At 43.9% G+C, this 15,845-nt stretch overlaps 1 protein-coding gene across 3 annotated transcripts in view; it reads right to left on the bottom strand.

The window, feature by feature from the left end:
* KIAA0930 (KIAA0930 ortholog) overlaps positions 1 to 14,585 on the bottom strand; it is a 75,942-nt gene extending 61,357 nt beyond the window's left edge. For 2 of the 3 annotated variants that reach the window (XM_086611205.1, XM_086611204.1), the window contains exon 1: positions 14,441 to 14,526. In XM_086611205.1, coding sequence (XP_086467331.1) covers positions 14,441 to 14,504 — 64 coding nt within the window. In that variant the 5' untranslated portion in view covers positions 14,505 to 14,526. Of the gene's footprint in view, positions 1 to 14,440 lie in introns of all 3 variants that reach the window. The other variant, XM_086611203.1, reaches the window with a different exon arrangement.
* Positions 14,586 to 15,845: the final 1,260 nt, after the last annotated feature.

Here is a 15,845-nt window from a genome sequence, read left to right as displayed (position 1 = left end):
AGACATCCACTTCGAAAAAGGGGAATTTAAACTGAAATTCAAACTGAATCATAAATAATTTGAGAAATATTTATCAATCCTAGATGTTAAATTTAGGGAGAAATAATTAAATATCATAAGTCAGTATGAAATATCAAATCCAGACACCATCTTACAGGCATCTGCCAGTCTATTTTAAATATCTAATCATAGCAAGGGTCAACACAATTGACAGGATACAGTTACCTGCTACTGAACTCTAGTGCACAGAAATAATAAACTCATTTTCATCCAGCAGTGCTCAGCTACTTTGCTGTACTTCAGCCTCTCGTAGCACATGGTAGTTCAGCTCTCCAGAAGCCGCATCCAAACCTCGCTCAAACCCACGTGCAATTCCGCAAGGGACTGAAGCATTGCTTCCATAGATTTAATGTATTCATTAGGATAACACCAAAAAAATCAGCTAGTTATGACTTTCACATAAGAAACTAATGCAGAAAGCTTCTGTGTGTTTCCTGACGTAACTGTGGGAATTTAGTGCAGGTGTAACCATCCTCTCTTAACAGGGGCAACCTTGATTCCATTGGATGCAATCACTTTAAACTCAATGGAAGAGGGACAAATGCATACACATTCCCTACTGCTGTTTCCAGAATCTACCAGCAACAGTCCCAAACTTTCCAAGACCTAAATCCAATCTAGGAAGATCACTTGGTAACTTACGAAGTATGCCGGCACTGCTGGCGCACAGAAACTTGTCTATAGCAGGCTAAACGTGCACTTTCAATGCTATATGCGCACCCCTATTTTTGTTCTCTGCCAAAGCACTCACTCTGATCGAAGACTGATAGTCCTGTAAATTTATGACATCCAATGTCTCTATTTTCATACTTAATAAATACCACTGTCAAAGCAGTATCAGAGAAACTACTGCGGCAGATCAGGTAAAACCAGTAAATCACATTTTTTAAGAACTCCAGCCTTAGAAAACTACCTAGAGTGTGGTTGTTACTGATGTTTTCATGTATGTACCTCTGCTAGCATCTTATCTTTGCTGTGGGCTGCTAGTTAGCATCATTCTGTCATGCCAGAAAGAATGAGTAATTATTACAACAGCAGTTTGCAGGGAAGCAGAGCTATTTCCTACACATGCCTACTATCATACACTGGTATTTTCCATTTCAGCTTCTTTGTTCTAAGTAGAAACACTGGCAGCAGCTTTCCAAGTGAGCACTTGGCAACTTCGCACTAGAAGCCGTAATTCTCACTTACCTTTTAGACCACAAACCCACTCACTTTTAGAAGCTGACAACCAACACTTTCATCCATCTTATGGCCAAGATTTCTAAAAAACACTCAAAACTGTTTGGCTCTGCATCTCTCAACTGGGTGTCCAACCGGACATGCATATGTAAGAAAACTAACCTACAGAAGGAGGTACTTCCTAGAAAAAATAAACCCTTTAAAAATCCCACTTTGGGTTGCTTTCTGAAGTCTTTAGGCTAAAGCAAAGTGGTACTTAATGTTATGTCCAACAAATTGAACGCTTAGGCAGCACTCCCTTTAGCATTTCCATTATTATTAACACAGGCTTCTAAGATAACAAACATAGCTCTTTAGCTAAAAATAATAACGAAGCGTGCCTGCCCACTCACAAACATCCCAGCGAAACCTCCTCTTACTGCAAAAGCAGGTCCCTCTCTATATACAAACCACATTCATACAAGGAAGAAAAATGTTTCCTCTAACAGCTTATTACCCTATTGTGGAACCATCAAAGGCACAAGAAACCAGTCCAAGGCTGGCCTGTAGGCAGTGCGCACGGCTTACAGAACCGCAGATCTGGAGAACGTCAATCCCCTTGAAGCACACCAGCCTTATGTGCTGGAGGCATCCTGTATGTGTGAGGCAAGGTATTGTTCCTTGACAGCCCCAAGTAAAGCAAAGGATTTTAATTTAATCCACAACAGAACAATTGAAAATACGAAAAAGTGGCTTGCTGGGGAAACGGTCACTATCGTTTAAAAGAGAGAAAGGAGAAAAAAAGGAGTAACATCCGTGACATACTAACTTCAGCCAGAAAGAACCAAAAACAACTGCCCTAAAGCCAGCAGCACCCTACTCCTTAAGACAGAGCAACTGCTGCAAAGCTACTGTTCAGTTTAATAAACGGAGGTTCAGCCTATCATTAACATGTCAGCTGCTGAAAACAGGCCATCCCTTTCCATTTGCAACCAGCATTACTATTCCCAGTTTCTCCAAAGAAGAGACTTGCACAGCTACGAATCCCTATAGGTCTGAAAAGCTTACGCGTGGGTGTACTACCGTGAAGAAGCCCAGGGAATATGATATTGGACTAAATATTTAAGGGACTTCCAAGCTTTTTGCCTCCAACCTGCAACATGACTATGATTTGACACTTCAGCTATGTTTCTTTGGCATTCCCTCCCTCCCTGGGTCTCTCTCCCACCCGCCACATCATCCTCAACCAGCCACTCTCTCCAGACTAAAAAATCGTTACGAAATACAGTTTATAAAACCAAGAAGAGTTGTAACCTTTATCTGTTGAGAAACGTCTACCTCTATCTCATGACAGTTACAAGGTCTCAAGCAGGAACATGTGAGTTGAGAAAGAAAGACCTTATTTAGAAAATTTCTCAGCAAAAGCACAAGGCAGCAATGTCTTCTTCTGCTTTTCCCCACCATTGGGCTTATGAACACCCTCCCCTGTGGTTTTGATTACAGAGTTTACTGGCGTTTGATGTTGCCACTAGAGTTTTGAAGTAAAGATTATAAATCTTAATATTCTTCCGTTCAATCAAAGCACCAAAGCATAGATTTTGCATTTGAAGAGATACACATAAAGGCTCCAGATACAGTCACAGAAGCGCCCGTTTCCCTTCTGTCCTTTTGTTTTCTGTAATTTTTTGAAAATGCCCTCAACCTCAGGTTTAAGAGACAGTGACAAACAAGTACAAGGCAAGCATTACATTTTTAATTGCTGCATTCTTCGCAGCATTTTGCTGAAGACGACACATTTGTGATTCCCTTTAAAGTTTCTTGGCAGGAAAGTAGAAAGAGGAAGGACATGCCTATGCTTGATTTCCCCCTTTTGTCCCATTCATAACAATACTGGATGACAAATTTGAACCTGGAGTTTTCTTCATCTCTGGCAAGTACATAGAATCATTCAGGTTGGAAAGGACTTCAGAATTCAAGTTCTGACCCAAAAATGCCACAGACAACTCTCTGTTTACAGTTTTTGTTAATAAAGCAAAATTTATGTTATTTACAGGCACTGTTTTTGTTCAGTTGGGGAACAAAGCCATTAAATCACTTAACACTGCAACATACGAACTGTCAGCCTTCTGTGTTCTTTGCTTTTCTCATTTGCCCAATCTTTCTGCCAAACCAACGAGCTCAGGACTGAAGAGGACAGTCCACACTGGACAGACCCACGCTTTCCCTGGCATACTCCACTGTGGCTATGCTATTCCACTCCTCTGGGATGCTGCTTACAGAGGGAGCTCTCAGCTCCCTCTCACCCTTTGTCCCCAAGGTATTAGTAGAGTTGTCAACCACAGGAGAGTCTTCCCTCGGAAGTAACGGCTTATTATTTCCCAAAGCCAGATCGAGACCACAAGTGCAAAAAGTGCCAGCAACCTACCCAAAATGACAAAAGAAATCCACAGAAGAGCAGACGCTAAATCCAGATCTCTAAAGTTCAGCATTAATAGTTCATATATCTGTCCTCGGCACGTGCATGCAGGGTTATAGGCTTCAACTGTGTTCCAGTTTAGAGAGTGACTCATTCCTCCCCATCCTTCTGTAGCCCCAGAAACATCCAGTAAAAAGAACTATGAACGATAAAACTTCAGGTTGACTAAGGACTCGAAGTCTCAAGCAAGCACCAGATAGATGACAGTCTTCTATACCCTGGCAACACCTGAAAATTTTCATGACTAAGATATCACTAGCTGAAGGTGGTGCTCCTGGCCATGCTACAGGATGTAAGGCAGACTGCCTCTCCTGCAGAGGATTGCATAGCTTCCAGAAACGGGACACTAGTCTGCTCAGAAGTGCAACACCTACATCATTAGCAGCATCTACAAGAGCCAAATCAAAAAGCCTCAGAGCAAAACATTAGAGCGAGCATCAAGACAGGATTCCAAACAAGCCCAAACTTTTTAATCTCTTTATATTGGATACACCGAGAAATGTTATTTTAGAAATAAATGCAAACCAGCAAAATTTTCAAAGTAGCAAACAGCTTACACTGGCTCTTACACTTTCCCTGCTTTTTTACTTTTTCATGTTAGGCTCACCATCACTTTTTCCCCATTGGCTTCTAGGAGCAACCAGGCACACTCAAACATATTAAAGGCATCACTTTTCCAATTAGAAAAATAGTTTTATCATGTCATAGGATCAATGCACAGAATTAAATATACGTACATGCATGTATGTATATATATACATATATAAACAAATGGGTTAGCCTGACAGTTGTTGAACAGAAGAAAGTGAAAAATTTCACAATAATTATTCTCATCCTGGATCACTTTTAAAGCGCTTGCATCCCAAAGTACCTCGCGTACACCTTTATATCTTCGTTTCTTTTTTAACTGAAAGGAAAAAAAGTCACTTATGAAACACAATCCAGTGTGAATCTGACAAGTCAGACTAAAGAACACAGCATAATGTAATCTATGCTTGTAATAGCAGAGATCAAAGAGGATGAAATTCACGTAAAACATGGACTACTAACAATTCACATGATGCTTTGACTAGAGTTTAGTCACCCTTGTTATGAAAAACATGGGTCATCCATTCAGGTCTTCATGAATTAGGCAGAGTTAAACTTCTCATTAAAACCAAGGAAAAAAGTATTTAAGAATTCCTATGAAGTATACAAAAAGCTGGATCATGATTATTTCGGAAGCCTCTGGATTTACACAGAGCTTTATCTCCAAGACATATTGCGATGAGCTTGCTGCTTTGTTTCTGAAAAGATGAGCTCAGGCAATAACTAAGCAGAAGCGACCCTACAAGGCAACAAACCCATCTCCTCCAGACCCATTACCTAAATCACACTAAACACCCTGCGTATTATTATGGAGCACTGAGTTTTACGGAAGTTTAAAATATGCCTCTCAAAGTCCTTTAAGGCAGGTTAAACATACTCCTTACTGAAAATATAACATTGCTAGACATTCAAGAACCTATGTTTGTTCTCTGAGAAAGCAGAGGAATACATTTCTGGTGAAATCTTTCACAGCTCTTAGCAGAACACTATAAATCCATTTCAACACACTTCCCTCATCTTGATGATGTTGCAGCACCTCCAGGCAATTAAATCAAACTCTTCATAGCGCAAAGACAGCTCAAGCTTCACTGGCATTTTATCCATATCCCAGGTTCCCGCTGATCACATGGAGCCCTGTGAGACAGGACCCAGAACTCCCAACTCACTTCCGGCGTGCCCCCCCCCCCACCCCGCACGCTTGGTAGTTAGACATGCAAACAGAGACTGGAGCTAAAACTATCTATATTACTTCCAGATATAGATAATCAGAAGTAATAGATCTTCCACAACTATTTGATCACGGGAAACACCACCCAAGCATTCAAAGCCTAAATGCTGCCGATCTTCCTACAGAAGACCCTAAAAGTTGCAGGCCCAAATGGATTGATAAAGTGGTAGCAACATCTAATGCAAATTTCCTGAAACTGAGAATCCAGGCATGGAGGCAGCTTCTGGCAACTACCTGAATATAGGGCCTCTCCACTGCATGGTAGCTTAAAACGCTAGGTCACTATTGAGCCATGAAGATTTTCATTTGTACCTGGAAACACCTTGGAATGTTTCAAAATGGATCCTTAACGTGAAAGACTATTGATTGCCTGCCATATGCTATGCTTTCCGACAGATCCAGTTGTAAGAAAGAACATTATGCAAAGAGTATTTTGAAACACCAGATACAGCCTAAATACCAGCACCAGTAGCTGCTCCCTCATTCTGCAGTGGAAGGACATGGCTCCAAAAAGAATTGCTCTTCATGTCACAACACCCTATCTGCCTGCAAAACAACACATTAACCTCAAAGAGATTTAACTCTGAGCCCCCTAATGAAATATGTTTAAGGAATCCCCAGAGAAGGAAGATAATATTAGTGTTTTCAGGGTTCAACTTCTGCAGTAGTACTAGCACACAGTCAGTACTACAGCACTAGAGACCAGGCAAATCAAAATGACAAGAACTTCGGTTTTAAAGCCCTGTTTCTAAAACAGGATTGCAGAAAACCCTGTAAATCCATACATGTTGCATACATGCCTTCAACAGTAAGGATTTAGGGGAAAAAAAAATTACTCAGGGTTGTGGCTGCATCTGATTGACTTCAGACAACAGGACTGCTGTCGAAGCGTGCTCAGGTTGCTGCAGCTCCTCTACCGGAGCAGTATGATGCTGTTATCTGGTATTTCTGTATCCTGACTGTAACCGATTTCCTGCATCGAGCAGAGCAATCAATACGTTCTTTGGGATCACATACACAAAAAAAGAGCAACCTTGATTCACAGACATTCACCCTGCTTAGCCCAAGGGGCTGCAAACAGATCAAAAGCAGCTTGTTTCATCTTCTTTTGAATACTGACTGGAAGAAAGCAGCTTCACTATTCAGTGGGCTCCTGAAAGCATGAACTGATTTTGTACAGACCTTCTCCTTACACCTCACCATCCACTTCACGGTAACACTTTCAATGTCAGTGAGCTGCTACCTTGATCCTACTTAGCTCATTTAAAAGGATAAGTAGGTGCAACAATAATTACTATCTATTTAATTGCAGAGTTTTGTTTTTTTTCCAAAAGGCAGCTGGAACATAAGACACTGTATTTCAACTTTTGAAAAGTTCACATCCTCTGATCTTCTTCTATTGATCAGCATCCTCAACACTGACGATGAGAGGGGAGACCAACATGCTTCATCCTTCATTCAATTTTTAATTTCTTTGGAAAGAATCCAGTCAGATTTACTGTTAAATCCTTAGAAGATCCATCCTGAACTGTAAAGGTAAGCTAAGGCAGACCTCCCATCCATCTTAGAGTTCAAAACAGAACCCAGACTTCGAAATGGATTTGCGACTAGTACCCTATTAAAAACATAGAGAGTATAATGCTAGAGTAACAAACCCAAACCTGTCAACTAGAACTACAATATTTCACAGAACCATAGAATGGTTTGGGTTGGGAGGGGACCTTAAAGATCATCTAGTTCCAAGGCCCTTGTCACGGGCAGGGACCTTCCACTAGATCACATTGCTCAAAACCTTGTCCAACCTGGCCTTGAACACTTCCAGGGATGGGGCAGCCACAACTTCTCTGGGCAACCTGTGCCAGTGTTTCACCACTGTCATTGTGAAAAATTTCTTCCTTAGATCTAATCTAAATCTGCCATCTTTCAGTTTAAATCCATTGTCCATTGTCTTATCACTACATACCCTTGTAAAAAGCCCCTCTCCTCATTTCTTGTAGATCCCCTTGAGGTACCGGAAGGCTGCTATAAGATCTCCCCGGAGCCTTCTCTTCTCCAGGCTGAACAGCCCCAACTCTCTCAGCCTGTCTCCATAGGAGAGGTGCTCCAATCCTTGGATCATCTTCGTGACCCTTCTCTGGACTCACTCCAGCAGCTCCATGTCCTTCTTGTGTTGGGGACTCCAGAGCTGAACACAGTATTCCAGGTGGGGTCTCACGAGAGCTGAGTAGAGGGGCAGAATCACCTCCCTCGACCTGCTGGCCACACTTCTTTGGATGCAGCCCAGGATACGGTTGGCTTTCTGGGCTGCCAGTGCACATTGCCCGCTCATGTTGAGCTTCTCATCCAGCAGCACTCCCAAGTCCTTCTCCTCAGGGCTGCTCTCAATGCATACATAAGAGATGGGTGTTTTAAAATACTCCAACTATTCCCTTTGTTAGGCTTACAGATTCCTCATTCAGTCCTGAGGGACTCTTATTTTCAAACAATTGGATATCCAGCAACCTCTGCTAGCATCAAAAAACAAACAGCAGCATGCCTCATTTTAAAAACTAAACTGCTTATTTAGTTGGGGCAACAATGTTCTGAAGGGTACTTGGTTTTTTTTTGTTGAGATGGGGTTTTGGGAGGGAGGTTTTTTTGTTGTTTTTTTTTTTTTTAAAAAAAATCTTGTCTCCTTACTTCAGCATCTCCAGTCTGACTGGAGATGACAATTTGAACATGACAATTCAACATGTACACTCTTGAGCAGGACATGAAAATCACATAAAGCTTCATCTCCATTAAAAAGAACAAACTAATAACTCAACTGCTCAAAAAATATGTAAAAGCTGTAATAAAAGAAAGACCACATTATACTATTGATCTGGGATGATGCCTGTCAAGCTCCTGACAGAAGCTAACCTTCACAGCCAAATTACAAGTCCCCTGAAAACACTGGTGTGTAATGGAAAGCCTGACAGGCCATTAGTGACAACAGCATGAACAAGGTTCTAATAAACAATGGAAATGGAATTTTAAACCAATCACCATTAAAAAAAAAAAAAGGTATTTACACTGGAGGGCTGAAGCCCTGGAGTTTACCCCAGATTGCCATTCTCTGCATGACTTGATCCTACACGAATATGCCTAAATATCCTATGCTTGACTGCAGAAGTGGCAGGATTGGATCCTAGGGCACAAGATCTCAATACCCTTTTTGACACCAGTTATTTTCTCTTCAGCCTTATAATTAAAGATCATTATTTGCCTCTGTCTGTAATCCTACACAATCCTATCCCAACATCATAAGGTCTCCCAGTCCCAGCATGAGATTCCCATTTGTCCTCCTCTCAGTCCCCATCGCCACAGAAACACACCACAGCAAAATCACAGCCTCTCTTCTGATCCATGATACTAATAGAAAGAAATCTCTCTCACCAACAAAAACCATGCCACCTAGCACAGCCCTGCCAGACAGGAAATTTCCCAGCAGCCGCCTTCAACGACTTTGTTCTCACCGACGCATTACAGCAAGATGTTACCTTAAAAAATAGCAGTGCACCCTGGTTTTAAAATTACCCGCTCCAGCCCTGACACAAGCATCCAAAAATCACCCTCCATCAGATTTGCCTGAGTCTGATGTCCTTGCTGAGCACTATTTGCTGAGGCCCATCCCAGACCAGCACCACAAGCTCCTCTCTCCCACCCTCTGCTCTCTAGCACAGCCAGCCCAGCTCCTTGCCCCTGGGCCTAGCTGGGAGAGAAAGCAAGACACATCCCTTGCAGGACCTAGCAAGCACAACCCTCACCCCATTGGTCCTGCTCACAGGGCTGCTGCACAAGCAGAAACTTGTTCCTATCCCATGACCAAACCCACTGGGTCTCACAATTGGCTCCAGCTGTGGTTTCTCCTACACCATCCTACCCAAGTAATCAGCTACATGTCAAACATCTACATGCACGCTTGATTTCAGGAATTTGTCCCAGACAGTTTTCTATGCCAGGAAAAAAAAAAAAGGCAGCTTTAAAATCATCTTCCCCTTCTACCTCAAAAAAAAAAATCACATTATACCCATTTTTGCACTGGAATTTCTTTGCTATTTGCTCACCTTTCTCCAACAAATCTGAGGTTTGATACCCAGGGTAAGCTGGTTAAATCATTTTGACTTCCAAGTATCTACTTTAACTGATTTAAATAATCTGTTCTGATCTTGCTTTGCATTTGTACTTTCTAGAACTTTTCCTGGAAAGAAATACAGATTCTTCCTGGCTGGAACACTGTCATTTTTCTTTTTTACTTATTAGGAAGCTACTCTATAAACATTTTTTTTTTATTTTACTATTTATAAGTCACTTACACTAGTATCTTTTTTCCTTCAGTATTTGACTATTAATTTTTTTATTGAATGTTTCATATTCATTAGCTGCAAAACATTTTATAAATAGGACAAAAGAACTTGTACAAATATTAAGGTACAAGTCATAAAAATTGTAATTTATATTCAAGTTATATCCTTCTAAATGTGTTGAATGAAAAGAAAATCAATTTATCGACATATTTATATATTAAACTACTCATTTCGGGGGACATCACCTGTAGTTAATGAATTTGGTTGTATATGCACATCAAGTTTTTGTTAAGACAGGTGTGATCTCTGTACCTTCTTGTTATCCATAGATCAAAGGAAAATAAAGCTTCCCAGCTTCTGTAGTTTCTCACCTTTAAACAACTCACTGAACTAACTCCAGGAAGAATAATAAATGAAGAATAGGTTTTGTTTCTGCATGAAAGCTACTCTTGTCCAACCAGTTCTGTACTGCAGCAAATTCTCAGCAGAGACTTCCACCTACTCAGTGGCTACACTTTCTTCAAAGTTTCAGAAGCAAACGTATCCTTCTTGAATATTACAATGTAATTAAAAGTTATTACACTATGATAGAGTTAAGGCCTGAATCTAGTACTTTCAAATCAAAATTCTTCATGTTAACTTCTTTTGCTTTCCAAAAATTCTTCAATTATTCTTCATCCTTCTACCTATATTTTCCCACTTGGCTCTTTACGTTTCCATCATATTTTCACAACACTCAACACGCACGAGCACTTACTGTATGCCACCTCACCTTCCCTTCTCTCAGGAAGGCTAGAGACCTAATTATTTCCAGGATTTATTCACCGAGATAATTTGGCACATGAATCATCCCCTTGACTTTACTCACATGACAAGCCCTGAGGTGCACTGCTGCGCAAACAAGTCCAAGCGATACCCAGACTTTGAGGACGAACATTCCTCCTTCTGCTGTCCCTACTCCAAGTACAACCTCCTCTGCCTTCCTCTCATCAACAGGCAGTCAAATACAAGAACACCTCCTCTACCACCAGAAAACCAAATAGAAGGAACACTTCATTACTGATAAGACTACCCGGCCTCTCCACCAGCACCTGTGACCACCACCATCACAGACCTTCAATGCCTGGTGGCAGCAGTTTTCAACTGCTTGTTTACTGCCCGTTTTCTGCAGCCCACGGGGCAGTCACCTGCTTGTCAGGATCTTTAAGGCTTCTCTACCTTTTGCCTGGCTACACACCTCCATTACCAATCAGCCATGGTTCAAGACATTATTCAGATCTAGCTATTTATTTTTTCCTTACTCCTTATAAGTTCCAGTATGCATAAAGTCACACCTCCACCCAAGTACCCTGTGCTAAAGGCAAGGCAGTTTGGCACTGGAGGACAGAAGGACACAGGGAAATCAAGCATCTGACAACATCACACAGTCGTTTCAGGCACATCAAAAAATAAAACCCTTCCAGTTCAGGGCTCTGGCCGAAGAAGGTAACCTCAGAGCCTTATGTGTAGTCTGGCAGAGGAGACATACATCAAGTCTGACATCCCCCCAGAAGGAGAACTATTTAGCCAGAGAAATGTTCTGACAAATGGCATTTCAGAATGAGCTTTGTGCACAACACTAGTGTAATACTTTGCACAGCTGGATGACACCAACATCCAGCCGAGATTTCTTCTCAGAGAGACATCATCCTTCCTTCTAAGCAGCTTGGGAAGGAGTCACACATGAGTCATTATTTTTAAGTGCAACGTCAGATTTCCTGTATTTTCTACATTACACAAGCAGGACAACACAGAAAACCCCATGCAAGGGGATTTACATTTTTGGATGATACTTATCCAGATGCTCATGTGATATTCCTGAAATAAAGCAATTCCTTTTACCAAAATCCAGCATCAACAAAAACAGAGATTTCCTCCTCAGGCTGGGGAGTAGGGGCTCACTTAAAAGAAATACACAAAAGGAGAGAGGCCATCCAAATTATGACCCAGTGAATCTCATTTTATTGTTGAGGGGTTAACAGCACTCAGGGAAAGCCCAGAATTTAACATGGTCAAAGTCTTTGCCAGCTGATTTCAAAAGAACTCAGAAAAACTCACAACAGATTTAACCTACTGACACAGCTGAAAAGTATTTGGCCATTACAAACAGAAACACCACTAATTTAAAACCAGTTGTGGCTACGCTCATCCTGCAGCCCAACAGGTGACGTGCCACAGGTTGGATCTTTGGGATTGTTTCGAACAGAGCACCAAGGGACAAAGACCAGACAAAACCTCTGTGTTGGTCATCTGAATCCATACGGGATCCATACACACAGAGAGATTCTCTGTCTCCTAGGCTTTAAGGAAGCTTCCCAATATGTTCCTCCCAAACGTTAAGTATAGATTTAGAAAAGCTGGTCAGATGCTGTGACAATTTAAATGTCCCTATGGCAACCTGAGTCTGCAACCTCTAATCCTGAGAGGGGTCCCACTTTGTGACTCTGCTGTGCCTGGGGATTAGCAAGGGGAGTGCCAGCGGGAACTGATATTCAGCAACTGCCCTCAGAAATAGCCACCACAGAACAGATTCTCCCAGCATTAAAGTCACCATGCTGTCCCACAACCACCACAGCTGAAGGTCCATCACACCCACAGCTGCTCAGGGCAGGGAGATCTAGGGAACTTCACCTGCAGGACACTGCACGTGAGGGAAAGGCCTAACAGCTTGGCAAACTGCAGTGTTTTCAGCTAAAAGTTCAGCTCCATTCCCTGGATATAAAAACTGAACACCTGAGGCACTCCTGTGCTGATATACAACCTATTTCCACACAGGTATAGACATACACAGGCAAATCGCCTCAGCCAAGATCAGCCCCTCAGTGGAAGGAGCTAAGCAGTTCTCCTGAGGTTTTCCTTTCAAGCCTTCATCTGGTAGAAGAGAGGTGCAGTAGTGTTCTATTACTTGTGTGATTAACCCAAAGTTACACAGCAGGACTTCTTGTGATGAGCTATTGTGCATATGTGTTCAAACACAAGTGGAGAGGAAGCATTTCTATGTTCTTACGAGCCAACAGTTTTTCTTGTTTTCAATTTCAGTAAAAGAAAGCGATGGTGATATTTCAGTTCCTGTAAGTCTTTATTTTCATTCAAACATGATATGGCCAAACATGAGCTGACAACAGCTTTTCAATGAATGCAATCTCACAGGCATTTATATTTGATGGGTTTTTTTCCTGTTTTGTTTACAGTTTCTTTGTCACAACACTTTATTTGGCCTCTAACATTTTTACACTACAGTAAAGCCTGGAGATCCAATTCCATTAGAAAAAAGCATGAAGAAACAAGAAAGACTTGCCATTTCTCTTTGTTTGCGCAAGCTTTCATTATATGCAAGGCAAAAATAGAGAAGGGAGAACCCATTCCTCTCTGGGGAGACCACAGTAAGCACTGGCAGGCAAACTGATGCATAAAGGTCAGATGGAGAACCAGAGATTTCCCATGCCGATCCACATCACAAAGCCAGTAAAACTCAAATAAAACTCATTCTGAGTTTTTAAGGAAGACTGAGAAACAGACACTTTGGGATCTTATAAATAAGCTGAGGAAGGAGGACCCGTTTAATAAAGGCCACGTGGAAGAAACAAGAGAAGTATTGCACATCAGTGTTCATAACTTAAAGCCCTGACCCTGCAAGGGGTTCTGGATGTTCATCCCCTTAGAGCACAGGTCCAGATCAGGACACACAAAAGTTCTGAATAAGGTAGAAACCCTTCCTTAAATCAAAAACTTCTGTCTATAATCTCTATTGTTGCATGAAAACCCGAATGATTTCTATTCGTTAGCCTAGTCAGAAGAGTTTCCTGATGCAATGTATTTTGGTTAAGCTGTCGTACCGCTCTTGCCTAAACTCAACTGAATTCAAACTTTCATTTGGCAATGCGCAAGCTTTGCCAAAAGCTAAATAAAGGTGTCATGTAAAATTTGCATCAATCGAGATGTAAATAAACAGGATAGCCGGAAAGCTAAAGAAAACATCCACAATTTAAAAAATTAACTGACCACCAAGAGCCACAACATTACACGCTTACTAGACCACGGCAAGCAGCATGAAGTCATTTACTCAGAGAAGGGAGGTGTCTGACTCAGAAGAGGGAAAAAATCTACAGAGATCACCTGAGAGCCATACAATCGTATGGGTTGGCAAGACTTGGCAAAAAAATTTTTCCGTTTGTACTCCAAAACACACGGTACATAGTTTATACGTTAAAAAAAAAAAAAAAAAAAAAAAAAAGGACATCGGCTGATGCGCTAGTGCCTTCTGACCATTTTTCTCCAAGGGCATTTCAGACAATGGAGCAGACAGCTGCTCTCCCCGGTTCTCAGGGACTTCGGGAGGAAAAGCGGCCCATCCCCAGGACAGCACACAACAGGTTCCCAGGCCACCGGCGCCGGCTGCACACGGCGAACCGGGAGACCGACCCACCCCGCAGCCGCGCAGGGGCGGGGGGGGTTCCCGCTGCCGCCGTGGGCCGCCCGGCCCCGGGGCGCCGCGCCCGCCCCTCCGCTCCCCGTCCCGTCCCGCCCCGCCCGGCGGGGAGGCCCCGGCCGCCGACTCACCGAGGCCGCTGATCTCCTGGCGGAGGCCGGCGCGGCTCCGCTCCTCCGCTATCGCCCGCAGCATCTGCTGCAGGGAGCGGTCCAGGTCGCCGTTGGCCTCCTCGTCCCTCGGCGCGGCGCGGCCGCCGCTCCTGGCAGAGGCCATGCTGCCGCCGCCGCCGCCGGCGATGATCTCATGTCAGTCCCCCGCCACCCCCACCCCGCGGAGGCGGCCGCGGCACCCGGCTCTGCCGCCCCCGCCGCCCGCACGGCTCTCCCGGCAGCGGCGGGCGGAGTCGGGGGCCGCCCGGCGGCAACGACGAGAAACCCTCCCGGCCCCGCTTCTTCTGGACGGGCGAAGGGCGCGACCCTACGCGGTTCCCCCTCGGAAAGTTTCCCGGGCACCGCCGGTAACGCCGCTGCCGCAACCGGCTCCACAGACGCTGCCCAGCTGCGCTCGACCGCTTCCTGCTACAGCGGCCACAGGGGGCGGGGCCTCGGCGCTTGGCCACGCCCCCTCCACGCCTCCACGTGGAGGGGCGTGGCCAAGCGCCGAGGCCACGCCCCCTGTGGCGCCGGTTCGGTCTCCACCACGCTTTTCCTGGCGGTAGTTGGATATAAAGCGAAAATATTTACGCGGGTCTCTCGCGACGCAAACCTGCTGGAGCCCGGGCTCCTCGCTGCACAAACGCACCTTCAGCTGTGTGGGTTAGGAGGGAAAACAACTTCCTCTGGAAGCTCTAAACCGAGTAATAAACCCCAGGAATTCCATCAATGGGTTGGTCTTCTGAGGACGTGGGCAAGAGCCCTCTCACCCAGGATAAACCCCCTTGCTCGTTCCCCCACGCTCCCACCTGCAAATATTGCTTTTCATCTGCTGTGTTGGTGCAAAATACCTTTTCCTGCTTAAAGTACCAAGCATCTCAAAGCAGAAAATGCAACACAGTATTTCAGGTGGTTTGTTGTCCCACAAGGCCAAGCAGAAAGATCAGAAATTCCAGCTGCAGGCATGGCAGGGGGGTTGGAACCAGATGATCTTTGAGGACCCTTCCAACCCTAACCATTCTACGATTCTATGATTCTATGGTCATCTGCCAGGGCAGTTCATGCCGTCCTGTGTCCCTCCCATCTAAAGATCTTTTGCTTCCAGTCAAGCTTTCTGGCCACTTCCTTCCCCATCTTTCCCTCTCTCTGTGTCCCACAGATTTGCCCCCAGACTCTTGCCACTGCAGGCAGAGCTCTCCTGCCTGGCCCACTGACATAAAATCTCCTGAGCTGCCACTTCCTTCTTCCTTGCCTGTCCCCCGTCAGCTGTTACCATATGTGTACAGCACTACGGGGACAAAACCCAACCTAAGGAATCCCCCAAAGCATCTACCAAGAGCCAGGTCACCTCTCCCTTAGCGTTAGCACGTCTTGCCCGTGA

The sequence above is a fragment of the Tauraco erythrolophus genome, chromosome 4 (assembly GCF_009769465.1).
Source record: "Tauraco erythrolophus isolate bTauEry1 chromosome 4, bTauEry1.pri, whole genome shotgun sequence".
Lineage (NCBI taxonomy): Eukaryota > Metazoa > Chordata > Aves > Musophagiformes > Musophagidae > Tauraco > Tauraco erythrolophus.
This window is presented reverse-complemented; position numbering and strand designations above follow the sequence as displayed.